The sequence below is a fragment of the Pseudomicrostroma glucosiphilum genome (assembly GCF_003144135.1).
Source record: "Pseudomicrostroma glucosiphilum strain MCA 4718 unplaced genomic scaffold BCV69scaffold_17, whole genome shotgun sequence".
Taxonomy (NCBI): Eukaryota; Fungi; Basidiomycota; class Exobasidiomycetes; order Microstromatales; family Microstromataceae; genus Microstroma; species Microstroma glucosiphilum.
The window spans coordinates 263,174-287,134 of NW_020289929.1; the positions used below are offsets into that span (position 1 = coordinate 263,174).

The following is a 23,961-nucleotide window of genomic DNA, read 5'->3' on the forward strand; positions in this document are numbered from 1 at the left end:
CCATGTGCGGAGAAGTGACGGGGCGGTGTTCGAAAGTGACCGGCAATCTCTCGCGATTGCGCCGCCAAGCAACTGCGCCCATGCAGACACTCAGTCAGGTAAGGAGAATCGATGGCCCCTGACCCAAGCGAGGTCCTCTCGGCCGCCATTTCCATCACATGGTTCCTGCATTGGGCAGCTGATCACCACCTCCTATTCTAAGAATGTCGTGACTACAAGAGATTGCCGGTAGAAGCTTTCGGGATTCTACGGCGATGAATGTATTCGGACTATGAGCAAGGGCCCTTCGCTCCGAGGACCGGGCAGACTTGCGTGCTCGATGCCGGATTGCCGGACATATTACCCCTATTCCCTGACCACAAAGGCCATCCTGATGGAACTTCCTCACCTGACCCCTTACTCGACACCAGAATGGCTGCTGTGAATCCTTATGGCTCGAGTCAGGAGCCCATCGCGCCGCGTCAACGAGCTTCCCACGCTCACCCAGCACAGCTTACATCAGGCCGGATCACCCTCGCCCCGAAATCGCTGGTGCACCCATCGACCGTGGAACCCGTGAGCGATCTCCTCTACTCGGGCTTCGTCGAGCATCTTGGACGCGGCATCTACGGTGGGATCGTGGACGACCCCAACAATCCAAGCCCTACTGAGCTGCTTGTCCAGCAAGAGGATCCCAAGGATGCAGCACGGACCGCAGGTCGCCTGGGCTGGCGCAAAGACGTCATGAACATCCTGGGCAAGGACGGAGAGCTTGAGATGCCTGTGCTGCGCTGGCCAGGAGGCAACTTCGTCTCTAATTATCACTGGAAGGATGCTATTGGGCCTGTAGCTGATCGGCCCAAGCGTCTTGAGCTCGCCTGGCTAAGCACCGAAAGCAATAAGTTTGGTACCGATGAGTTCATCGACTACTGTCGCGGACTGGGTGCTGAACCCTACTTCTGCTTCAACATGGGCACAGGTAGCTACGAGGAAGCGTTGGAGTGGCTAGAATACTGCAACTCTGAGTCAGATACTACTTTGGTGAACCTTCGCAAGAAGAACACCGGCAGAGAGGAGCCCCACAATGTCCGGTATTGGGGCTTAGGGAACGAATGTTATGGAGAGTGGCAGGTGGGAAAGCAGACTGCTTCGGACTACGTCAAGATGGCTTCTCGCTGGGCGCACGCTCTGCGCCTCGTGGATCCGAATATCAAGCTCGTATCTTGCGGTGAACTGGGAACGACAGAGTGGGACAGAGAGGTCCTACAAGGCCTCATCGACGTGGTGGACTACCATTCCATCCACCTGTACACCATGCTCGGCCATGAGCGCTACTCGGCCCCCGGTCTTGACTACGAGAAGAATGTCTTTGGACCGGCAGCGGCAGAGAGGTGTATCGACATCTGCACTTCCCTCATCGAGCACGCTAAGCTGTCCCGCTCTAGCTTCGGCGGGGAGCAATCTCCACTTGTAGCTAGAGACGTCAAGATCTGCTATGACGAGTGGAACGTTTGGGACGATGTCAAGGCACCTGGGTCTGCTGGACTGGAGCAGACGTACGATTACACGGACATGCTCGGCGTGGTCGCTTGGCTCAACGTTCTTGTGCGCAAGCATAAAGACGTGGGCATGGCCTGTATCGCTCAGTCGGTCAACGTTATCTCCCCTCTGATGACATCAAGAGACGGCCTACTATTCCAAACCACTTACTGGCCACTGCGTCTCTTCTCGCGCTTCATGAAGAATGGCCGTCTCTTGAATCTGGCCAGCACTAGTACCGATGTATACACAGGACCGACGTACCCCTACTGGATCCAGCACATTGCACCGCCTACGTACATTGACATGGTCGGCATTTGTGTGCAGAAGTCATCCGAGAGCAAGACTGTCAGCATTCGCCTGTCCATCTTGAACCGTCATCCCACCGTAGACTGGGAGACAGAAGTGGACACGAGCAGCCTGGCATCTGTGACAAGCGTAGAGAAGCATGAGATCTATTCGGACGATCTGGCGGCGAAGAATACATTCGAGTCACCTGACGTGGTCGTCCCTTCGGTCAGTACTTCGGACAAGCTGCCGCCGAAGTTGACGGTGCGCAAGCACTCATGGATTTTCTTGATCATCGAGGCCACGGTAGAATGATATTCAGGTAATAGAGCCAAATTGTGCTATGTCATTATCGTCACCAATCAAAACACTCTTCTACAAATTTTACGTCGCTGATCCTCCGCCGCCTGGCTGCCTTGACTTCCCGTCTGACTGCATCGCACAAAGCTGCTGGCCCACATACGCCCACGAGAAGAGTGTCATTGCGCCTGCCCAGTGATTGTGTACCAGTTCGCCCAGGCAAGCGCAAAGACGGCCTTCCGATGTGAACTCGCAGGCGCAGCTTCCCTTTCGACTGGCTAGCCAGACGTGCACTGAGCGCGCTCAGAGGACTGTCCTCTTCGACCTCACTGTCCGCGCCCTGCTCTGCATGTCCAGCGCGAAGAGAGGCTGTGGACAGACGTGGAGACCTTTCCGCCATCACTGTGCAATGCGGTCCAGGAAGGAGAGCCGTTTCCTCATCTATCTGAGCGTGGATGTAGTCGTCATCCTGGATGGCGTCTCCCTTTCTACGAGGCGCGGTGAGGTGGACGTCAATGTCAAGCTGTGTGACGTGAGCAGTCTTCGCCAGGTCCTGGCTGAGCTCTTCGAGGTAGTGCTCAACAGCCTCGACGAGCGCTTCGGTCAGAATGGCGAGCGAGGCAAGAGCTGAGTGAGCTTACGCTTTGGTGGTCACCGATCAACGTTCGCATCACAACTCACCCAGATCTCTTACAGACCAGATCAGACGACATGCTACACCCTGAGTCTGCCGCCGCACCAGTCGGCTGACCATGGGCAGACAAAAGGTGACGCCGATGCCACCCGCGTACAGTCGAGCTTCTCGATATCGCTCGAAAATCTTCTCCTCGTACACATGCCCGTATGGCCCCTCGAGGATGACGCCAACATCGGTGATGTGGCGTACCTGCGCCGCTTCTACATCGAGAGGCGTCTGTCTAGCGAGCTCGCTCAGCTCTTTCGTAAATCCACCTTCCTGCTTGATGAGCAGCTCCAGAAACCCCTCGGTCAGGAGGCCTGCAGTGTTACAATTGGCTGCAACGCGGCCTGTCCTCATCACTGTGAAGGGATGATCGCTCCACACCTGCACTTGCGGTATGAGCACCCGCACCGAGTGCCCCGCAACAATCTGCCCACGCTTTCGTTTCGGCTCATCTCCCCACACATAGACTCTGTCTGCAGGCAGTGCTATCCGCATTCGCACGATGCCCCCGGGCAGATCCTGCAGGCTAGCCCGCAGCAGCAATGAGCCAGCGCTGCCTGCAGCGGTACGTGAACGCCAGGCAGCGAAGATGTGCTTGATGCGATTGAGGAGTCGGAAGAAGCGGTCTAGCGCCCAAAGGATGCCGCTGATCTTGGTGACAAGGGCGAAAAGGCGGAACTGAGATGCAAGGGAATGAGTTATCGACCGTCAATGCATGGGCAACACAAAGATTTCCGCCTGCGTCTTTGGCTCACCCGGCCGGTCGATACAAGAGCGATGTGATAGTACGCTGCGATACAGCCGCCCAGTGCACAGACGATGTGCCCAAAGACGAAGAGCTGGTGTCGAGGAGGGTGTATGTGTAGAGCGTCAACCTCCGTCGGTACACACACCACCATACAGGGACTAACATACCTCGTAGTTCCGCTGCCGGACTTCACGGATTGACAAAATTGTCAGACACCACATCATGGTGATAGCCTGGTGCACGGCAGATTGCAGTAGGTCAGATCGAAGCCTTGGATGGTCAAATGACAATTCTGCCTACTCTTACAAGGACACCTAACATCCAGTACGCTTTACTGAACATCCTCAACCACCCATTGTCTCTTCCAAGCACAATCAGCGTCCACGCAAAAGCATGTACGTTCACCTGCAGCCAGACCATCCTAGCAGTCCAGCGATGGTACAGCATAGCGGTCCCGTAGTCGATGGAGGTGAGAAAGAAAGGGAGAGGGAAAGACCGGCCGGCGGTGAGGAGGACGAGAGGCAGCTGTCCGATGCACAGCAGCGAAGAACGATCGGCGACGTATCTGAGGGTCTGCCTCCGCACAGCATGCGCGCCGTGATAGCTGAATAGGGCGGGATGTGTCGACTGTCAACGAGCCCGCTCCGCATAGACATGGAATTCTCCCTTGATGACTGTGACTCACAAGATGTTCCTGTCCCCTGCTACAATGTGATACGGGCCGACTAGCAGACCCACATTGAAGACCACGAGTCCAGCAATGATGAGCGTCTGACCTCTCAGAGGCAGTCGTACGCTCAGCGGGCGTGTTTGAAGCGGCTCATGGTGCTTCTCGTTGAGAGGAGCATCTAAGAGATGGGTGCGGAAAAAGCTCTTCACTCGTAGGGGACACAAAGGCTTCCATAATGTCTTCGTGACAAGCAGAAGGATGGAGAGGGCAAAGACCAGGTAGAGACATATCCTGAGAGTGACAAAGTGGTTCCGTGCAAGTGAGACTCGAGCCGAGTAGCCCTCTCCTCTCACCTCCCCAGCCGCCATACTCACACAGCGATGCAAGGCACCTGGAACGACGAGTAGTAGAAGGCCTTGACCGATTCTGTAGCATCCTCCACTCTATCTGGATAGGCCTTGATAATAGCCTCCAAATCCTCAGCCGCAACTTGCCATGGCTTATAGGGGTACTCAACGAAGGAGTGCCAAAGTGAGGAGAGGGGAGAGGCTGACATTAAGATGGTGACATCGAGTCTAGGTGAGAGACCTTGTACTTTCGATTCCGTGTTGTCTAGGGGCCCGTGAATGTCAAAGAATGAAATGCAGACGCTGCCAAGAACGGGTGACCGACAAGGTGCCCGATAGAGAGAGAGGAAGGACTTTTCCCCATTCCGCAACAAGTAAGCGGAGTTTCAACTCTCTATCGCTATCGGATAAGTGCAAAGTCGGACCGGAGGGATCGCAGACACGTGGTCACCGGCTTCGTCACCGGCGCGGATAAGTCCATTGCGTGGAAAAAGGAGGTAATGTGATTGACCGGGAAACTGACACTACCAGTGACATGATGTGTGGGATTAGACAGACTATATACGATCGAAGACGAGACGGGTATATACGACCGGTGAGAGTGCGCAAAGGCATGGGCGAGTCGATCACGAGGTCTGAGAAGAAGCCGTTGTTGCCTGCAGGCGCCAAAGCTGGACTGCTGTGAGGATTCTTGTTCCTTCAGATCTGCAAAAAGACACGGCAATAGAGGGTCAGCTTGACTGCTGCAAAGCTCCAGCCTGCCAGCACCCTTTCGACAGCCCCCTTCCGACCACTTACCAAGCTCAGCTCCAGCGTCCATACGCGCCTGGCCCAGACACGACACTTGCGTCCCTTCTTGCTTCTCAGCAGTTCGACCTCTTGTGCAGTCATGCCTGCCGTCGGTGCATTAACGTCTGCTTCTTCCGCTTCCGATGCCATCTCGGCGGCCATTGCTGCACTGCCATCTTGCTCTGCTGTACTTGCGGACGTTGATGTGTGGGGTACGACAATGTCAACGCCGTCCCACCAGCACTTGCGCTACAAGGATAGGAAAAGGCAGAACAAGCGCGTCAGAGGCCACAGTTGATCATCAAGTGCTTTGGGACATCCCTCAAGTACGTCGCTACTCACGGCCGGTTTCCTCCAGAACAGCAATAGCTTTTGTGCGGTCGCCAATTGTGTCTGCTCAGGCGATACCCCACCATCGTCCACGTCGTCATTCGAAGGCACTTTGCGCTGGCCATCGAAGCGCAGGCCAGTCTTGAGAAGCACAAGAGCGATGGAGGTGATGCAGCAGCGCGCTGGCTCCAAAGCTCGGAATCCCCAGGAATCGTCTCGATCGAAGCCGCTAAGAGGAGCAACAAAGATAGGTAGGGTAAGATTCTGGTCGCGCAAACACTGCACTTTGCTGACGGCCCCTGCCGTCAACTCACCTCATGCAGAGCATATCGATCAGATGCTGTTCCGCCATGTTGTTCTCCTTGTTCACATTCCTCTGCAAAGCCGTGAAGATCCTCTGCCTTTCCAATAGCGCCTGACCACTAGCCTGCTTAAGCTGCAGCAAAGCAGGTGTGGCCTTTCCGTCCAGGTCCGTCCCCTCTCTACCATCTCCTTCGATTCGGGCAGTGGCTTTGGGAGGGATGACAAAGTATTCGAGCTCCTCGCGGAGAACGATGATGGCTTGTTTGCTGAAAAGGGGGTTCGTGTTCTGAGCGGCATAGTTGAAGGACGGGTGGGTACTGCCATCTTCAAAGAGTGGAGGTCCTTGATACTTTCCTGGCTGTGTCGGTGTTCCATAGAAGTCGTCCTGGGCTTTCCGGAAGAACGAAAGAACATACGACAGACATTGCGGGTCGAACTGTCGATCACAAAGAGAACAGTATAGACTTGTCAATCTTAGCGCTAGCGCACAGTCTCTGCAAGGCCGCGATGCTCTACTCACGTCCACCATGTACACCTCCTCTTCCTCCTCTTCTCCCTCATCAGCTGCATTCATGCCCTCGTATCCACCTCCCTGTCTGCTGAGCACCAGTCCATTCGGGAAGAGACAGAGCAGCACCGACTCGGGCAGGTTCATCAGCGTCTCTCGCTCAATGACGAAGCGAGAACCTCTGAGGTCCAACTTGAGCTGTGTCAAGGCATTGGAGTCTGTGTTCGTGCTATCGAGAGAGTCGTCCATGTTGGTGTATGTTTGTTTCGAAATGACCGCCTTCTGCGTCACTGGGGTGGGGGTTGCGGAAGCGGATATGGACGGGGTCACTCGGTTCGCCCACACTCCTAGTGATAGTCAAACAAGCTGCGTCGAATGTCAGCGGATGTCAGTGGACGCGCTTCGACGTAAAGATGTGGGAGATGTTCTGATGCAGGAGTTGTGCCGCTGGTAGACTCGTGGTGGGGGTTGTCACAGGAGGAGGAGTGTCATGGTGATGGGGGGGCGGGCGGTGGTGGATTGTGCGCCCGAAGCGAGACGTCCAATCAAGCCTCGCATCTCCGCTCGTCGCGCGCTCCATGGACCCTTGGCTCGGGGCTCGGCTCGGAGACATCACACGATCCGCACAATACCGTGGAGACGTGCTACAGGCTACACCCTACACGATGCGGACTTGGACTAGCGACGATGGTAGCAATACACTTGGAGAGATAAAGCCAACGTTTCACCTCGAGTGACTCTGCACGGTACTGCTGGGCGGCCCATTATCGGACGAGGATCTGTCGCGTCGCTCTCCCGCTGTGCATGGCCAAATTTTTTGACACCTCATGAGGGCAAGTCTTGGATCCTGGTCACGGAGATCTCTTTACAGCAACTGACAGTACTCCTCCGTCCACGTTTGCTCGCGGTATTCCTTGGGTATAGCGCACGGGTAATGAGGGAGCGATAAGGGCAGCACGTTCAGCCTTGACAGCCTATAAAGGGGTCGTGTATCATGAGGCCCAAGTAGGTAACCTTCTATAATACATTTTTCCAACCTAATCGCTCCAGACTCGCTCCTCTCACAGTATCAAAATGCCCTCCTTACGCATGTACAACTTCGGCACACTCTTCGTCGTCCTATGCGCGGCCGCAGCACAAACAACGACGTCCTCTCCCATTACAAATTCTCTCGAACCTCGCGTCGTACGCTGCGACTTCCCTGGCCAGCTATATAATGATTGCACCTGCACTGATATGAGCATCAGGTACGACAATGGCGCTAACTCGGCCAATGGCGCAAACATGAACATCACCACCGTCACCCCTGGACAGAACAGTCTAGCGTACACCTGCGATGCGGATTTCGTCGAGGTGCACGGATACACCCTCGTGGTTGGTCCAACGGACGTGGGACCTTATAAAGGGAGGACCTTGGAAGAGAGGACGGTCAAGGATGGAGGAGAGTACAAGATGGACGCTTACACCTTGACATGCACAGAGGACCACGGTAACTGGTGGGATTGGAATTCAGAGTGGTGGAATTGGGTGTTTTGGTGGCAGTGGGGACACTGTCCTCCTGTGGACACTGCCAAGGAGAAGGTCGTTCAATGCTCAGTCAAGTACAACGGGAATGAGTACTGAGGCGGTGGACTGTAGCACGAAGTGGTGCTGGAGCGTCTGTTCATTGCTATGCTAAGTGGGCGTGGGCGCGCTCGAGAAATAGATAGACACCTGGAGCGGTGTGGTGGCATGCTGCTAGTGAACGTAGGGCTTTCAAACGATGCCCATCGAGACTCTCGACCGCTCGTCTGTACTTTCGCCGCCCTGAGGAGTCGAGAGCTTGGCTATGAGGGACGACATCCCACTGCCGTCCTTCTCCCCACCGGAGTCACTATCATGCCCCCTTTCCCCTTCTTGAGGAGGTCCTCCACCGCCACTCCCATCACCACCCTCCCCACTCTCACCACCACTCCTCATCGTATCCAGAGCCTTGGCGCCAACAAAAAGTAACCCGCAAAAGAGCAACACAGCGCCCACAACCATCCACACCTTGCGCCTCTTCTCCCACCTGCGCTGCAGCTCCCGTTTCCTCCTGCGAGGATTCACGTGCTCCGCGTGGTAAGTGGGTAGAAGATCAGGCCCGGCAAGACGACGATAGCCGTACGGGTCTGAGGGATCCGGCTCAGAGGTAGTGAGTGAGGAGAGAGAAGGATTCCGACGGGGCTGCTGAGATGCTACTGATGCTGTTGCTGCGTACTGAGCTCCGCGCTGTTGATAATCTGATCGAGGGCGAGGAGAGGGAGACGGTACTGCCCCATAATTTACTGCCGCTCGGGAGGTCCTTGGTGAAGGACCTGACGTCTGAGTCAGCTGCGCCTCTTGCTGGGAAGTGAGGAGTCCCCTCCTCTCGCCCTCTTGTTGCTCGTGAACCCTCGTCGCTGCTGCTGCTGCTGTTTCTCCTCCCTCCTTGTCCTGTCCGCCTGTACCACTACCGCCGAACAGCTTGCTGACCCACGAGAAGCCGAGCAAATTGGGCAAGGTACGCCCTTCCTCGTCCGTCGTACCTCTGGGGGTCGTAGGGTGGGGAAAGGGGAATGTAGTGAGCACCTTCGAGGAGGGTCGAGGGGGCATGCCGGGTCTCTGGAGATGAGCAGAAGAGGAAGAGGCGACACTACTGCCGAGTATGGCGCCCTGATCATGTCCCCCGGAACCAGCGGCATAATTGCCTCTCAGCGTAGCTGAAGAAGAGGTGCGGGTAGAGAAGCGCTTATCAACGTCCAGCAAAGACGAACTGCCGGGTGTGTTTGCATCCGATTTGCTTCCCCCTGTCGCCCCGGTAGTGCTCGTGAGAGCCAGTCGACTGTGCGGCCTTGTGGGCCGAGGCGTAATTTCTTGATCATCCTCGTCCGGGTATTCTGCTGCTGCCTGATCTGCCGAGGTCGGCTCGTTGAGGTGCGAATTGGAGCTCGTGGCCCTGGATCGGCTCGCCCGAGGCGAAGGCGTCCTCTGCCTCTTCACAGCGGAAGCACTCGACGTTGTCGGTGAAGCGGATAGGAGAGCTGGCCCAACATCGGCTATGCCACTGCCCCTCCTTGACCCTCCCGCTTCCTTTGGGAACCGCACTGGAGCCGGACCGAGCGAGTACCGATAGTCGCTGGCGCCCAGGCGGGGTCCCCTATTGGCAGAGGAAGAAGAGCCTCCTGAGGCGGCAGAGGCAATGGAGGTCATCGATGACGACGAAGAGAGGGACTGTTTCCTCGAAGAGGGCGTGGGCGTGAGATGTGGGTCATGGCCAATCAGCCCAGCGGCGTTGCTACTGCTGCCGGCCATCGAGGATGATCTCTGCTGAGATGGGGAGGAAGGGGCGAGCCTGTCGTTTGACTTGCTCGGCCCAAGAAAGCTCCGATAGCTGGAGCTGCTTGGCAAGGCCGAGGAGGATGTCCTGGGAGCACGAGGCGAAGAGGGATTAGAGGGGGAGGTGGAAGCCGCCGAGTCGGCTGTACTAAGGATGGAAGAGCTGCGTGGCCGCGGAGAAGACGTGGGAGTCTGTTGTCTTTGCTGACTGGGTATGATCATTGACGATGGGCGAGACTTGCTATTGCTGCTTGTATTCGATGCTGGAATGCGTGCTGAAGATGCTGACGTTGCAGGTGTGGGAGCGCCCGGTTGGCGCGATGCCGGAGGAAGGGGTGGAGGAGCCATGGTTGCTTGCGGGCCGGAGGAAGGCTGCTCACCGAGCGAGCCAAAGCTTGGCCAAGGACCAAGAGCTCACAAATAGGAACAACAGATGGACGACGAAGGAAATGAGTTGGAGGAAATGGAAGGGTCAACAGTGCCCAGTACGAGAGTAGGGCATCGAACGTGGGGCAGGGGATGCGACTGGAACGATTGGGCCGAGGTCAGAAGTTGCTTGGTGTTGGATTGCAGCGTGTTGCACGCCAGTCGTCGTCATTGCCCGCCTGCAGCCACGCCAGTCGGGGCCAGGCGCCAGGACTCAGCCACACACTCCGTGCGGGGTACGTCGATCACATCAGACAGCAACCCCTCACCAGTCCCCGAAGCATGGCTTGAGATCGTCGGCCACTCTCGTCATCAGACCTTTGCCAGGTACAGGTTCGCCCCTTTCTCGCACTCCCCGTGGCGCTCAGATCTGTGTGGAATCACCTATGCGGATACTATTACTATCGAGCTGACGGTGCGTGTGGGGACGACAAGATAAACAATACCTTCGGCTACTCCGACAACCAATCCTTGCATCGTCTACCCGCAACATACAGTGGGTTCGTTCAATGCACCTCCAGATCCCTTCTCGGCCGAATCAACAAAGCCAGCGCTGCCGCCGGCGGCGCCCCCGTCTTGCTCCATGGGCACGTCCATCTCGAATCCATTGATGAGAAAGTGCGCCAATCCTGAGCCAAGGAAGATGCAAATCAGCAGGTAGCCATTGTAGTACATAGCCAGCAGCATCACAAAGTACGCTAGGGTGAAGATGGCCATGTACAGGATGCTGCGGATCACTTGCTGTAGGACAGTCGCACGAAGCTTGATAGAGCCGCCGATTGCTGCCAAGGGAGTAGCAGGGGACTTTTCACAGCACGCAGGTGTGGTGCCGTTCGATGGGACTTTGCCAAGGCCATGCACAGCAGTATTCATGCCTTCGACTTGTCCTTGCTCTTCTCTATGTCGGGACGCTCTGATGGCAGCAGCCCTTGAACGGAAGGTGGTGACGATGTGCGCATCAAAGTCCTTGGCCATCTTGCGGAGGAACTCCAGCAAAAACATCATGGCCACCACACCTATGCAAGAGGCTGCAAAGGCACCTCGAGAGCGAATGTGCCAGCTTTCAGAGATGAAACCTGGAGAGTCGGCAAGGGAAGGTAGACAGGGAGTGAGTCTGGAGTGAATGTCTCGACACACCTCATTGTTCATGAACTCACAAGCGTCCATGACGGTCCAGTTCCACAGCATCTGCAAAGTACGAGGACAAGTCAAGGTGTCGCTCAGCATCAGCATGCGGAATGGCTCCATTCGACTCGACTTCCGCCTTCAGCCTGAACTCAGCAAACTCAAGACTCACCGCTACAACACAACTCGAGTCCGAGTCCATGCCCATGTCCATACCGCTGTCCATATTGCGAATACTGTGCCAGTGACTTGTCAACAAAAGAGCTTTTCTGTCGAGGCGAGCTTCGCTGGAGACTTCAAAAGTATCTGACTTTACTGAGTCGGAGGAAGGGTGGTGATGGTTCTACCTGCAAGAGCGCCTACTCGGCGAAACAGTGTTCAGGAGGAACAAAGAGCCTGATCGTAGCTGGAGCGTTGACGTAAATGAAGGGGGTTCACTGGCAAGTGATGATCCGATCTACTACGGCGATGGGAGATTTATGCCAGACAAGGGGAATGGGATGCCGATAGATGAGCCTTTGAAGGGCCCCTGAGCAAGAGGTACCTGCCATCGCCGGCCTGCCTGCCTGCCTGCCTGCGCCTCGGAGCCTTTGATGCGAAAATGCTCCGGTCGCCCGCCCCGCCTGCCCGCGTCGGAGCCTTTTGGTGGAAAAACACAAAAGCGTCCGAAAGGGGAGCGCCCTCCCGCTCCTCCTCCCGCGGAGGCCGCCGGCTACTAAGGCCCCGATGCAGGTACCGCACAACACCTTGCTCGATTCGTCCAGCCCATCACTTGCGCAGCAATCTTCATACCCTCCGACCTCATCTTGCCTCTTACGCCGGAGCATTTCAAGAACAAAGGGACAGAGTAAAGGCCGCGAAGGGATATGATAAGGTAGAATTAGACACCGGCAATCTCTTCTTTCCCCCGACCTTCGTCCTTCTTCACTCCCCCTCTCCTACGATAGCACTCGCTATCGCCTCTTCAAACCTCCTTCCTTATCCCTTGCTACGATGAGCATGGACTCACTCGTCCCGCGCCACGGCGATGACGGCGATGGCGCAATGATGGAGAATTACTGGGGGTATGGCTCGCGAGTCCTGCCCTGCAAGAGCGACGAGGGCACTTGCGAGTACCTTGATGCCATTTACGACGGCCATGCCACTGGGATGCTTCACATCGGCATCTTCTGGGCATCAATCGCTGGTCTGCTGCTAGTATGGGCCATTGTGAGGAAGATCAACGCGAGTGGTCCTACAAGGGCCGTCGAACTTGCAAACCAACCTGCCCAATCGGGGGCTAGCGACGATCGTGAGGCTGGACTCGGCCAGCAGCCAAATCGTATCCTGGCTTTAACCACCCGCACCAATGCTGCTGTCCGAGCTTGGTGCAACCGACATCTGCTCGCAAGGAACCCCCTGCCCTCAATCTTCGGCGGTGCTACGCGCCTGCAAGTAATCACCCTCCTGGGTCTGGCCTCCTACCTCATCATTCTTACTTTTGCAGGCATCGTATACAAAATTTGGCGCACGCCAAGCAAGAAAGATCCCTCGCTCACCAGCACACGCTCTGGGCTGGGTCCTTTTGCAGACCGACTGGGCACGCTCGCTTTTGGTCTTACGCCTCTCTCCATTCTCCTCGCCAGTCGAGAGTCGCTCCTATCGGTGATCACTGGCATCCCATACGAGTCCTTCAACTTCCTTCATCGCTGGCTAGGACACATCATCCTTGTACAGAGCATCACACACATGGCCTCTTGGTGCATCATCCTCGCCGCACTCTACCAACCGCAACCCTCCTCCGGTAAGGCCTCATTGACAGAGACGTACGTCATCTGGGGCTACGTAGCTCTTTGCGCTCTCGTCGTGCTCTGGGTAATGTGCTTGCCCTTTGTGGTTCGCAGGATCCCCTACGAGGTCTGGAGAAAGAGCCACTACCTTCTCGCGATGCTGTACATCATCGGTTGCTTTGGTCACTGGAAATTGCTGCAGTGCTTCCTCATTCCCTCCGTCCTCATCTGGGGACTAGACCGAGGGCTACGACTGCTACGCACCGCATTGCTGCACTACAATGTCCTTCCCGACTCTGTGGACGGAAGCATGCGCTTCCAGACCGCAAAGGCAACGGTCAAGAGCTTCCCAAGTCCAGCAGGCGAGGGTGACGTAGTCCGTCTAGACTTCACTCACCCTGGAAGGGCGTGGGGGGTGGGTCAACACTTTTTCCTCACCTTTCCCGAGTCGACCATCTGGCAGAGTCACCCTTTTACCTCGGCTGCAACACCCTGCCTCTCTCCCAATGCCTACACTCAGACGCACACCTTCATCTTCCGAGCCCACGGTGGAGAGACACGAAAGATTGCCGACCTGGTTGAAGCAAAGGAAGCCGTTGCCAGGCAAGACGCATCGGCTCTTGCCTCTCTCGCCTCTCTCAGTCGCGCAAAGGCTGCTTCCCTGCGCTCACCACTCCTGTCAGTGATTCTCAGCGGACCGTATGGCCAGTCTGTCCTCACACGTGATGCCGACAGTGAGCAAGGCGCCGAGGGAGGTAATGTGCTGTGTGTAGCTGGAGGCACGGGAATCACCTACGTCCTACCCGTGGCAATGCAGCTCGTCGCTACTCGGTCCAAATCTCGTCTGCACCTCGTATGGATCTTGCGCCATGTCCAAGACGTGCAATGGGTCGAAAAAGAGCTGGCATGGTTGCAGAGTACCGCAAAGGAGGCTGGTATGGATTTCGAATTGAGCATCTTCGTCACTCGAGAACAGCCCAATAGCGGTGTCAGCGCCGATATCACTTCTTCTGGCTTGCAAGAGAAGGCGCAAGAGGACGATGAGGAGAAGTGCGCTCAGCCCATTGGGAACACCATTGCGGTGAGCTGCTCAGCCGAGCGCTGTCAAGGTCGAAGTGCAGCCACAAAGGACCTGGATACCAGCAGCAGCAGGAAGAGTGGCGCAGGGGAAGACTCCGAGAAGAGATACGTTGGCAACGACGCCAGCGAACGCAGCAGCGTTGATGGTCCAATCGAAGACATCATCACCCTCGCAAAATCTCCCGACGCTCCTTCACCTGCAAGTGGTACCGCTCTCCTCGAGAAGCCAGACGGCTGCACGGCCACTGCTCGACTGCACAAGATTGGTCGTCCAGATCTGCACCATCTCCTTGGCGAATTCCTCGAAGGTCCAGCAAAGGCACCAGCAGCACACTCTGCCTCGACTTCGACCTCTTCTGGTCTATCAACAAGAGTCTTTGCCAGCGGACCTGGAGAGCTGCTGCGTGATGTGCGAGCGGCAGTGGCCAAGTATAATGATCCTACGCTGGCTTGGAGGAGTGGTGAAGGGAGGGGAGTAGTGGAGTTGATGTGCGATGACAGGGCTGCTTGGTGAGAAGAAAAGAGAGATGTCGTGAGGCTGGGAGGCTAAACTATAGATAACAACATTGTGAAGAACTCAAGTCAGCTTCGTTGTACATGTCACCAGCTTGTCAACGCGCATAGATGCAATACATGCAAAAATCATAGACGAGATGCCTGCTGCAGCGATCCGAGAAGCTCTTTGTCTGAGCTGGCGTATGTCCAGTCACCCAAATCACCATTGTGCTTGTATTGAGTGATGGATATTGATGCTTATGATTTCGTCGAGAGAGAAGAGAATCACCTTTTACGTCCAAGAAACGTCCACCTTGATCGTTCACACAAGCCCCACTGTGTGCAGCCTACCCCACGCTTCCTTCGAGCCTTTAGATTGTCGCCGAAATCCATCAGTCCCTTGGCAACACCTATGCAGTCATCGCAACCACTACAGCGCGGCGATCAATCCCGCAGGCATCCTATGCTTGACAAACAGCGCCTGTCGAGAAGTGTCCGAGGAGACGAGGTGGATGGTGACTTGCAGTCTCCAAGACCAGTAGGCGTCGTGGAGGAGGGTACGCTGCACACGAGCTGTATACGTATGGACAGTAGCAGGACGGGTACAGGTTGGGGAAGAAGGGCTGTAGCTCAGTCACTGGAGATGGCACTTTTGTCTATGGCGTTCACTCACCTTGAGCGCCCTCTCTCAGGCTTCGCTTGAGAGAGACCATCAATCTGTCCAGTCTGACCTCATCCCACTCGAGGAGTGTGAAGCGAAGCAGATAGCCCGAGGCGATTGGGTGGCACTGCAGGTCGTGTCTGCCGTTCGCAAGCAGCAGATCAGAGGGGAGATAGGAAGGGAGTCAGTGACCTACTCTATATCCCCTTGCAAGGCTTGCTCTCGAAACTTCTCGCTTATTCACAGATCAAGATCAATGACCTCCTCTACCTCGAACAATCGACTATAGGGTACTACTCCGCCCCTTTGACCAGTGAGGACAACGAGCTCCATGGGCTGCCCGAGGGTCCATTCTTTGAGGGGTACGCGTGGATGAGCTGGACTGAGACCCTAAAGGGGACAGAAGACGGGAAATTGGGGGAGTTGTCAGAGCTGAAACCCAAGCGTCTCCCAGTCGCGGGGGTGGGCTGTGGAGGTATACGCTTACCGTGAGTGGGCTCTGAGGTCTCGAGGTCAGACGATTGACAAGCCTACCAGCAGCAAGCACCAGGACGCAGAGACCAGGCGCAGAAGTCAGTAGTCACTCCTGCCCTCTCTTTGTTTCTTCCGCCCTCATGTCCTTCGATGAACTCACTCCTCGGCAGAAAGTCCCCCATCCACTCCTCTTACACCTCTCTCACCCAAGCCGGCACCGCCCGCAGAAGCATTGGTGGGTGTGCCAGTGCCCGAGGTAAGCCTAGATACGGACTGGAGGATTTCCTGGATCTGCCCTGCTGCGCCCTGGCCGTACTCCAAGTCGAGTTCCATGTCACGTCGAGGTGTAGCTGGAGTGCTACTTCCCGGGCGAGCAGGAGGGGGAAAGAAGAGGTGTGGCTGCAGAGGGAAGGGTGGAGGTGGGTGAAGAGGACGAGCGGACATGGTGAGTCTTGGTACGGGGAGCAGTTTCGGTTGAAGTGGTTGAGACGTGGCTGAGCAGATTGGCGGCTGCTACCACCACCACCACGACGAGGGGGACGGGACGGACGGTGAGGCACAGCGCACTCGACAAGAGCAGAGGAGGGCAGAGCGCAGAGCAAAGAGCAACACAGACGCACACACACACACACACACACAGACACACATCCAGCAGGGTCACGCTTACACCGTATAGAGCACGGGCCACACTCCTTTCCAGCCCCGCTCGCACGGACATCTGCTCACAAGGGTGAGCTTCCCGCTTTGGGATGCCCCTCTTGTCAGACATTCGGACACGATTCAAAGAGATATTCATTCAGAGCGATACGAAACCACAGAAATCTACGACGTTAGGAATCAGAGGGCCAGGGCAGCATTGCTGCGCATCTTACAATGCATAGACAGCCCTACAGCCCTGGGCAGGCAACTGGCTACTGTTTCAAGCGCGTACCGAGCGCAACACCCTCTTTTACCCCTGACCTCTACTCCTCCAGCACCTCTTCTCCCTCATAGACGCCCTCTTCGTCCTCGTCCAGAGTGGCCTGCTCGTACTGCTGGTATTCGGCCATCAGGTCCTGCAAGTTGCTCTCGGCCTCGGTGAATTCCATCTCGTCCTGTCAAGCGTGGCAAAACGGGTGGAAGGGACAGGTCAGCACTCGTGCAGAAACGAGCGACGCAACAGTCTTTAGCCTACTCACCATTCCTTCACCTGTTGATCAGGGAGGGCAAGGTGCGTCGAAAAGAGATGGTGAAGTCGTCAGCAAAATCAAGCCACGTCCCCTCGGCCTTTCCCTCCACTCCACTACTTACCAGTGTACCAGTGCAAGAAGGCCTTCCTCCTGAACATGGAGTGGAACTGCGTGTGGACCCTCTTGAAGACCGCCTGAATTGCAGTGGTGTTTGCAATGAACGTAGCAGCCATCTTCATGCCCCGCGGTGGCACCTCACAGTGCGCCTGCAGGCAATTGTTGGGGATCCACTCGACAAAGTAAGGAGCCTGCTTCGTCTGGATCAGCTGCATCTGCTCCTCGACTTCCTTCATCGAGACTTTGCCTCGGAAGTAGGCCGCAACCGTCAGGTAGCGTCCAGAGCGAGGGTCACAGTCGGCCATCATGTTCTTGGCGTCGAACATCTGCTGGGTAAGCTCGGGCACAGAGACGTTGCGGTACTGTTGCGAGCCTCGGGCAGTCAGGGGAGCAAAGCCCACCATGAAGAAGTGCAGACGAGGGAAGGGGACTGGAAGTATAGACGAAGGAAGTCAGCTTAGGTACAGTTCTCTCCTTTGTCTGCCTTTGCTCTCAGCCGGCTCACCCATGTTGACGGCCAACTTCCTAAGATCCGAGTTAAGCTGACCAGGGAAGCGCAGGCAAGTCGTGACACCTGACATGACCATCGAAACGAGGTGGTTCAGATCGCCGTACTTTGGCGTATTGATCTTGAGGGTTCGGTGGCAGATTGCGTAGAGGGCCTCGTTGTCGATGCAGAAGGTCTGGTCGGCATTCTCGACGAGCTGGTGGATAGAGAGTGTGGCATTGTATGGTTCCACGACAGTATCCGAGACCTAGACGCATTGATCACAGATAGAGGAAACAGGTGGTCAGTCAACGTAGCCAGACACTTTCCTCCCACCTTTGCTCTCGCTCAGATCCGACTCACCTTGGGCGAAGGAAGAACGGAGTAGGTGGACATCATCCGATCGGGGTACTCCTCCCTGATCTTGGAGATGAGCAAGGTGCCCATTCCCGATCCGGTTCCACCACCGAGGGAGTGGGTGATTTGGAACCCCTGAAGCATCTCACAGCTTTCGGCTTCCTTGCGTACGACTTCCAAGACCTGATCGACGAGCTCGGCACCTGCAAGGAGGACATGAGGGAGAAGAAGTTAGCAGTGATCGGGAACTACCTCTGGCCTGTCTACTCACCCTCAGTGTAGTGACCCTTTGCCCAGTTGTTTCCTGCTCCACTCTGACCAAAGACAAAGTTGTCAGGCCTGAAGAGTCCTCCATGTCCACTGGCCTTGATGGTATCCATTGTACCAGGCTCCAAGTCAACTAGTACAGCGCGAGGAACATACTTGCGCTCAGCGGCTTCATTGTAGTAGACCTTGATGCGGTCTAGCTGAACGTCGGCATTGCTGCCTATGTAGGCGCCGGTGCCGTCGAGACCGTGCTCGTCCGAGAGAGTCTCCCAGAACTTCGAGCCTGATGAGAGGGTAGGTGAAGAGGTGGAAGCTATTGAGCAAGAGCATCGACGCGGGGAGCAGAAGGAGAGGAGGACTCACCGACCTGGTTACCGCACTGTCCGGTCTGGAGGTGTACTGTCGGTAAGCAAAGATGTCGAGGACGGGACAGAGTTAAGTCAGAACACATTTCTCGTCTTGTCTAGCATGATAGCTTGTCTCGGAGGAGCTCACCAATCTCTCTCATGTTCAAAGGTCTGTGTCAATGAGCTCTAAAAGGGAGAGAGCCAAGAATGCGAATTGTAGGGTATATCAGTCGAGGGAATCGCGTGGACAGAGGCTAATCCTGCCGAAGCTGGAGGGAGGAGTACTGGGGTAGCTGGGCAGCCGCAGGGGAAGAGGATACGAGGCAAAGGCAAGTCAGGGGCCAAATGAGTTGTGATCACTGTGTGATGCGAGGTGAGTGGGTGTGTGTGCCTTGTTTGTGTTTCGAACTCCGTTCTCCCCCGCGTCAATCCGAGACCAACACCGCGTTGGCCGGGTGCAGAGCGCCACGCAAGACAGAGGCAGCCACCACAGTCAGCACGCTTCGACGATGAGGCAGAGCCGATCACTATATTGGGAATTCTATGTGTATACAGCTCGAATCGAATCGCATCCATTGCGACTCTTCCGTGGTTGCAGTCCGCTCACTCATCGTCCCAGAGACCACACCGCTTCCAGATGCCCTCTCCCAGCCCGAGAGACCTCTCGATGAAGTCTTCTCGCCGGTCCTTCATCTTTCCTGCACCTCCTTGATTGCCCTGCAACACCCTGACCCGCATGAGAGGCGAGCTGCCGGCAAGACAATCCCCGTGATCATCCCCGTCTTCGTAAGAGGGAGCAGACTGAGCAGTGGCAGAGGCGGACAGGGTCCCGTCGAGGGACAGGCTCGTCGACAGGACGTCGGCCAGCACTTCCCCCGCACTATTACACCATTGATGCACAGAACCAAGCGCACTTGTCGCTCCATCGCGCACAAACATCTCCGGGTCCACGTCCTGACTCTTGAGAGCCACGTCTTGAAGAACCTTCTCCAGCCTTTGCGGGCGATCGTAGTGCCTCCCAGTAAATTCCCACAGCAGAGCTTGCCGAATGGTCTCTGACTCGAGGAAAAGGCGAAGGGAGGTGGCCAGATTGATGGGCCGTTTCTGCTGTGGTGCAGAAGGATCCTCGCCCTGTTCAGTCACAGGGTAGGGCTGCAAGGAGAGACCCGAGCCTTCCTCTCCGTCTTCTTGAGGATTACTAGCTACCTGAGCTCGCCATCTCTTCCTCTTTCTCCGCTCCTCCCTCTCTGTCCGCCTTCTCTTTGCTTCGCCCGCCTGGTCGAAAGGACCCGCACTCATGCACAATGAAAAGTGATTCGTGGTAACCTTGATTCTCCGCAGGGGGCTGCGATGCAAATGGCTCAGCAGCCATAGCAACTTGGGCGCATGGGCGGGCACTGGCATATACACGTCCAGCTCCTCGCAGCGGGAAAAGACGACCATCGAGGCGAAGAGGGCTGGTTCCTGATTCTCAAACAGTGGAAGAGAGAGGACGATGGAGAGAGATGTAGGCCTGCAGCCTTTCAGGAGACGCCGATCCCGCTTGAGGCGCAGGCGGCGCTCGGCCACTAGGTGGGACTCTAGCAGGTCAGGTCCTCCTGATACCGAAGAGGTAGAGTCCGAGGGATCGCCAAGTGGTTGCAGATGCGCTCGATGCCGCCTTGCCACTTCACCGGCAGAAGAGGATGAAGTGAGCTCGGCCTGTAGCCAATTGGGAAGACGTTGTCGAGCTCTCTCCCTCATCGCTGCCACTTCTTCTGGACTTCGTATCACCTCAGAGCCAGTCTTGCCGCCATCTTTCGGCCTTAATTCGTCGAAATCTTCATCAGACTCCTCGTCGAAGTCGATCTCCTCGTCTTCTCCCCAAGCCCAGGCTGGATCGCTCCCTCGCAGATTCCTCTTACTGCGAATCTGACCCGCGTCTCGCAGCAAAGTGCGAGACTCGGAGTGCCAGAGGGAGAGGTGAGCGATACTCGGACCGAGAATGTGAAGGGTACGCAAGAAAGCCGTCTCCCAGCCGGCTGAGGTGTGCGTCAATCGAGAGACCTGACAATATAGGTGCAGGTCAGTGAGTGCAAGTCTTGCAATGACTCTGTCCCCGACATGGGTCCCGACTCACATCATCCAGAGCGCAGAACAGCCCCCTTGTCCTTCCCGCTCCGATCCATCCTCTATCCCTTTCTGTATCATAGTACTTTCGAAACTCTCTCACCCTTCTCGGCAGTATCAGCGTCTCATACAGCTGCTGCCTCGCGCAATCCCTCGCCAAGTGACAAGTGGCAAGGAGAGCCCGAAGTGTAGAGTACGTCTGAGGTGTGGGGGAAAGTACGGGGGAGAGAGCACAGGAGAGGAAGATTTGCAAGAGGAGTTCTGTAGGGAGCCGAGGTGGATTGTAATGCGGAACTGGGAGCCTCGAGGAGGAGGCGATAGGAGAGGAGGAGCTCGTCAGAAGAGGAGAGTCCTCGATGTCGCTCTTGGGAGGCGACGAGGAGCTCATTCACCCCCTGAGATCGAGTCGAGGTGGAAGAGCAGCAAAAAGCCGCAAGACAGTCCGAAAGCAGATCTTCAGACTGGGAGGTGTGCGGCAGGGGACAGGTATCAGGGGTCAGAAGTCCGCAAAATACGGAGGGAGGATTTGTGCGAGTCGGCAGAGGGAGCAGCGGAAACAGGCACGCAGCGGACCGACATTCATGTGGAGTTGCCACATTTCCTTCCGTGAACATAGCAGACGCGGTATGATTGAAGTTCGATGTGGGACAAAGAGACTGTACAGAAGTTTAGGCAAAGTTTGCTCAGGGGAACAGGGAAGCGGGACGGCGGGTTTCTTGATGCAGACCTGAGGCAGAACAAAGCTCTGCGTACTTGGTCAAATACGCTCTGGTCTTGATCGACCTTGCTACTGCCTGAAGAAAGGATTGCTTCCCGTGGGCTGGCTGCCCAACGGCGCTCCTGTTCTCTGCCCGATGAGGGCTCCTCCTCGTCCAGCATGACCCAGCCTGGCGTCTCCGACGTTTCCAAAGGTGTCAACTCCATCGCCCATGGCCAAGAGACGGTTCAGCTCAGCATGACGAGGATCATCTGTGATCTTGGTCCGCAATGGCTGCTGCTGCTGCTGGGGCTGCTGCTGAGGCTGAGGTGGAGGAACTTCGGCCTTCGGTGTACTGCCTCCTCCTAGCAAATCACCGATCGGTACCGACGATTCCGCAGGCTGCTGAGGCTGGAACATTGGTTGTGCAGTATGTTGAGGCTGCTGAGGTTGCGAGAATGCAAAGGGGTTATTGCTCCCGAAAGCAGTCGGCTGTGGCTGTATCGGCTGGAATTGTTGCATCTGCTGTTGCTGGTTCATCATCTGCTGATACTGCTGGGCGGCATTCTGCAGTTCCATCTGCCTCTGGTACTCTGCCTCTTGCTGGGCCTGCATTTGCTGCTGCTGAAAGAAATATGGGTTGTAGCTAGTGTACTGCTGCTGCATGTACATCGCATTCGGGTCTCCCCATCCAGTTTGTTGCGGCTGAGCGTACTGGTTCGGCGCATTGGAAATGAGGTTCCAGTCATCGTCGAAGAGGGCGTTTTGATTCTTAGCTTCGAGCTCCTTGATCCGCTTCTCCTCCTCTTCGCGCGAAAGGGCGAGCGCTCGTTGCAGATCGTCCTCGCTATGGGGAAAGGTCGAGATCTTCAGCACTCACTCCCCTTGGGTTTGATCGCTGTCGCAGTCTCATGACTCACTTGGTAGACTCCGCTCGAATGCGATCCTGCTCCTCTCGAGCCATGCGCTTGCTCTCCTCGATGGCCTTCCGCAACTCGTCGTCTTCATTGTCTCTCCTTGCTTTCCTTCTCTCTTGCTCCATCCTCCTCCGCCTCTTGCCTTCTTCGTCCTCGAAGTCGTTGTTGGGCGGCGCCGAGGTGCCAGACATGCGATCTCTCATATTGGTTCTACCTCGTCTTTCATCTCGAAGCCTAGAGTCGTCTTGCAATAAGTTCGTAATGTCCTTCGCCTTTTGGCGTACTGCGCGAACGGGGAGAGAAGACCGTTAGCAAGCAGTGGCTTGCGCCTCGATCGCATCTGACCCCAGTCTGCCTCACTCACCATTGGCTCCCTGATCCTTGCCGCCCTCATCAATGTACTGGAATTCTCGTAAGGTCTTGACCACGTACATGTTGTCTCTGAAGTAGATGACCACATTTTCACTGCCTGCATGCAAGAGGTAGTCCAGGACGGTAAGGGTCTTGAACACGTGCCGCCAGTTCTTGCCCTTATCATTCAATCGCTTGTCCATGATCTCCATCATTTCGATAAAGTCGTTCCTGCAAGCGTGGAGAGGAGACAAGGCTTCTGTCAGGACAGTACCACATGCTTTGTCGTGAGCGGTGCAAACGTACTGATTGTAGCTCAGCTGGGCAAGCTCGTTCATCTGGGTCCCGCTTGGTCCCCAAGGGTCGTTACTAGTGGCATCTCGAACCTTGACCTGAGTGTCCGTACTAATGATCGGACGCAGGAGAAGGGATGATCAGATAAGAAGATAGAGCAGGCTTCCGACATACTCATCACTCACTATCCCTTGATGTCTGCATCAATCACCGATCCAGGGTGTACGTAAACGTAGAGAAAGCAGTCAGCAGCAGATCACCTCCCACGGAACCTAAATGATTGCACGTCTGCAGTCTGGGCACCTCCGCTGCATTCTTGTACGTACAATTCTTTCCTACCCGCACCGCAGACTTGGACATGTTCTGGATCGACATGGTTGCAGCGGATTGCTCGTCAGATGATAGACTGGTTTATCGAGCGAAAGAGGCAAGTGTGTGGAGCTAGGCGCGCGACGTGAACAGCCCAGCAGAGTGGGATGCTGTCCGGACGACACTCTGTATCTGACGCTGGTCGTGACACTGGTAGCTACTACCAGTGAGGGATGATTGGGACGAGAAGCGAGACCAAAGGTGGCGGGCAGTATGGTGGGGATGGATGGGTAGGTGAAAGAAGCGTGGCCCGAGTCCAGGCCAGCGGCGATCTGTGATTGACGGCGACAGGCACAAGCCCCGCCGCCCTTCCGCTCCGACCCGCTCCACCCCGCACTCACTTGGCACAGCGATGCCCGGAGGCACTCCACCACCGCCCCCGTACCACACAGCCCACTCGGATGCAAACAGAAGGGACCAGATGCAAGACCAACACAGCAATCGATCAAGACCCACAAAGAGGCAGATGGTAAGACTTGAATGGCTAGAAGGAGGCGGTAGGAGCTCGAGGACTGACCATGTCCCTGCTCTCTTATGTCTTACAGGGCCCGGACGATGAGCCAGCACAAGGCGGTGGCTCCTCTTGGCGTGTAAGCTAGACGATGACGGCGAAAGGGCGCCTTCCTGCATC

At 56.1% G+C, this 23,961-nt stretch overlaps 11 protein-coding genes across 11 annotated transcripts; 4 read left to right on the forward strand and 7 right to left on the reverse strand.

Moving 5' to 3' along the window:
- Positions 1-140: 140 nt before the first annotated feature.
- BCV69DRAFT_285262 (glycoside hydrolase) lies at positions 141-2,536 on the forward strand. Its single transcript, XM_025493330.1, has one exon. The coding sequence runs from the start codon at positions 259-261 to the stop codon at positions 2,119-2,121; it is 1,863 nt and encodes a 620-aa protein (XP_025345454.1). The 5' UTR covers positions 141-258; the 3' UTR covers positions 2,122-2,536.
- Positions 2,537-2,675: 139 nt separating this feature from the next.
- BCV69DRAFT_80881 (hypothetical protein) lies at positions 2,676-3,385 on the reverse strand. The gene has a single exon (XM_025495552.1). The coding sequence runs from the start codon at positions 3,281-3,283 to the stop codon at positions 2,777-2,779; it is 507 nt and encodes a 168-aa protein (XP_025345455.1). The 5' UTR covers positions 3,284-3,385; the 3' UTR covers positions 2,676-2,776.
- Positions 3,386-5,063: 1,678 nt separating this feature from the next.
- Positions 5,064-7,218, reverse strand: BCV69DRAFT_285263 (hypothetical protein). The gene is made up of 5 exons (XM_025493331.1): positions 6,496-7,218; positions 5,987-6,411; positions 5,685-5,901; positions 5,352-5,591; positions 5,064-5,258 (listed from the first exon to the last, which is right to left on the reverse strand). The coding sequence occupies exons 1-5, from the start codon at positions 6,730-6,732 to the stop codon at positions 5,253-5,255; spliced, it is 1,125 nt and encodes a 374-aa protein (XP_025345456.1). The 5' UTR covers positions 6,733-7,218; the 3' UTR covers positions 5,064-5,252.
- A 58-nt stretch (positions 7,219-7,276) lies between these two features.
- BCV69DRAFT_80938 (hypothetical protein) lies at positions 7,277-8,172 on the forward strand. Its single transcript, XM_025495553.1, has 3 exons — positions 7,277-7,316; positions 7,408-7,488; positions 7,551-8,172. Exons 2-3 carry the CDS (start codon positions 7,478-7,480, stop codon positions 8,104-8,106), a joined length of 567 nt encoding a protein of 188 aa, XP_025345457.1. The 5' UTR covers positions 7,277-7,316; positions 7,408-7,477; the 3' UTR covers positions 8,107-8,172.
- A 66-nt stretch (positions 8,173-8,238) lies between these two features.
- On the reverse strand, positions 8,239-10,167 carry BCV69DRAFT_301433 (hypothetical protein; the record flags this gene model as incomplete). Its single annotated transcript, XM_025494561.1, has 1 exon — positions 8,239-10,167. The coding sequence occupies one exon, from the start codon at positions 10,165-10,167 to the stop codon at positions 8,239-8,241; it is 1,929 nt and encodes a 642-aa protein (XP_025345458.1).
- A 456-nt stretch (positions 10,168-10,623) lies between these two features.
- BCV69DRAFT_285267 (Ctr-domain-containing protein) lies at positions 10,624-11,681 on the reverse strand. The gene is made up of 3 exons (XM_025493332.1): positions 11,543-11,681; positions 11,403-11,433; positions 10,624-11,321 (listed from the first exon to the last, which is right to left on the reverse strand). Exons 1-3 carry the CDS (start codon positions 11,594-11,596, stop codon positions 10,726-10,728), a joined length of 681 nt encoding a protein of 226 aa, XP_025345459.1. The 5' UTR covers positions 11,597-11,681; the 3' UTR covers positions 10,624-10,725.
- A 682-nt stretch (positions 11,682-12,363) lies between these two features.
- BCV69DRAFT_279026 (hypothetical protein) lies at positions 12,364-16,298 on the forward strand (the record flags this gene model as incomplete). Its single annotated transcript, XM_025491224.1, has 8 exons — positions 12,364-14,729; positions 14,827-14,915; positions 14,957-15,252; positions 15,407-15,562; positions 15,622-15,863; positions 15,913-15,947; positions 16,020-16,105; positions 16,200-16,298. The coding sequence occupies 8 exons, from the start codon at positions 12,364-12,366 to the stop codon at positions 16,296-16,298; spliced, it is 3,369 nt and encodes a 1,122-aa protein (XP_025345460.1).
- A 325-nt stretch (positions 16,299-16,623) lies between these two features.
- Positions 16,624-18,856, reverse strand: BCV69DRAFT_285270 (tubulin-domain-containing protein). The gene is made up of 8 exons (XM_025493333.1): positions 18,742-18,856; positions 18,610-18,645; positions 18,251-18,529; positions 17,986-18,182; positions 17,641-17,890; positions 17,140-17,565; positions 17,028-17,038; positions 16,624-16,943 (listed from the first exon to the last, which is right to left on the reverse strand). The coding sequence occupies exons 1-8, from the start codon at positions 18,752-18,754 to the stop codon at positions 16,812-16,814; spliced, it is 1,344 nt and encodes a 447-aa protein (XP_025345461.1). The 5' UTR covers positions 18,755-18,856; the 3' UTR covers positions 16,624-16,811.
- A 248-nt stretch (positions 18,857-19,104) lies between these two features.
- On the reverse strand, positions 19,105-20,643 carry BCV69DRAFT_81329 (hypothetical protein). Its single transcript, XM_025495555.1, has one exon. The coding sequence runs from the start codon at positions 20,334-20,336 to the stop codon at positions 19,197-19,199; it is 1,140 nt and encodes a 379-aa protein (XP_025345462.1). The 5' UTR covers positions 20,337-20,643; the 3' UTR covers positions 19,105-19,196.
- Position 20,644: 1 nt separating this feature from the next.
- Positions 20,645-21,401, forward strand: BCV69DRAFT_81330 (hypothetical protein). The gene has a single exon (XM_025495556.1). It carries the CDS (start codon positions 20,680-20,682, stop codon positions 21,310-21,312), a length of 633 nt encoding a protein of 210 aa, XP_025345463.1. The 5' UTR covers positions 20,645-20,679; the 3' UTR covers positions 21,313-21,401.
- On the reverse strand, positions 21,307-23,565 carry BCV69DRAFT_285272 (ENTH-domain-containing protein). Its single transcript, XM_025493334.1, has 6 exons — positions 23,288-23,565; positions 23,147-23,159; positions 22,974-23,072; positions 22,681-22,898; positions 22,320-22,599; positions 21,307-22,246 (listed from the first exon to the last, which is right to left on the reverse strand). The coding sequence occupies exons 1-6, from the start codon at positions 23,334-23,336 to the stop codon at positions 21,490-21,492; spliced, it is 1,416 nt and encodes a 471-aa protein (XP_025345464.1). The 5' UTR covers positions 23,337-23,565; the 3' UTR covers positions 21,307-21,489.
- Positions 23,566-23,961: the final 396 nt, after the last annotated feature.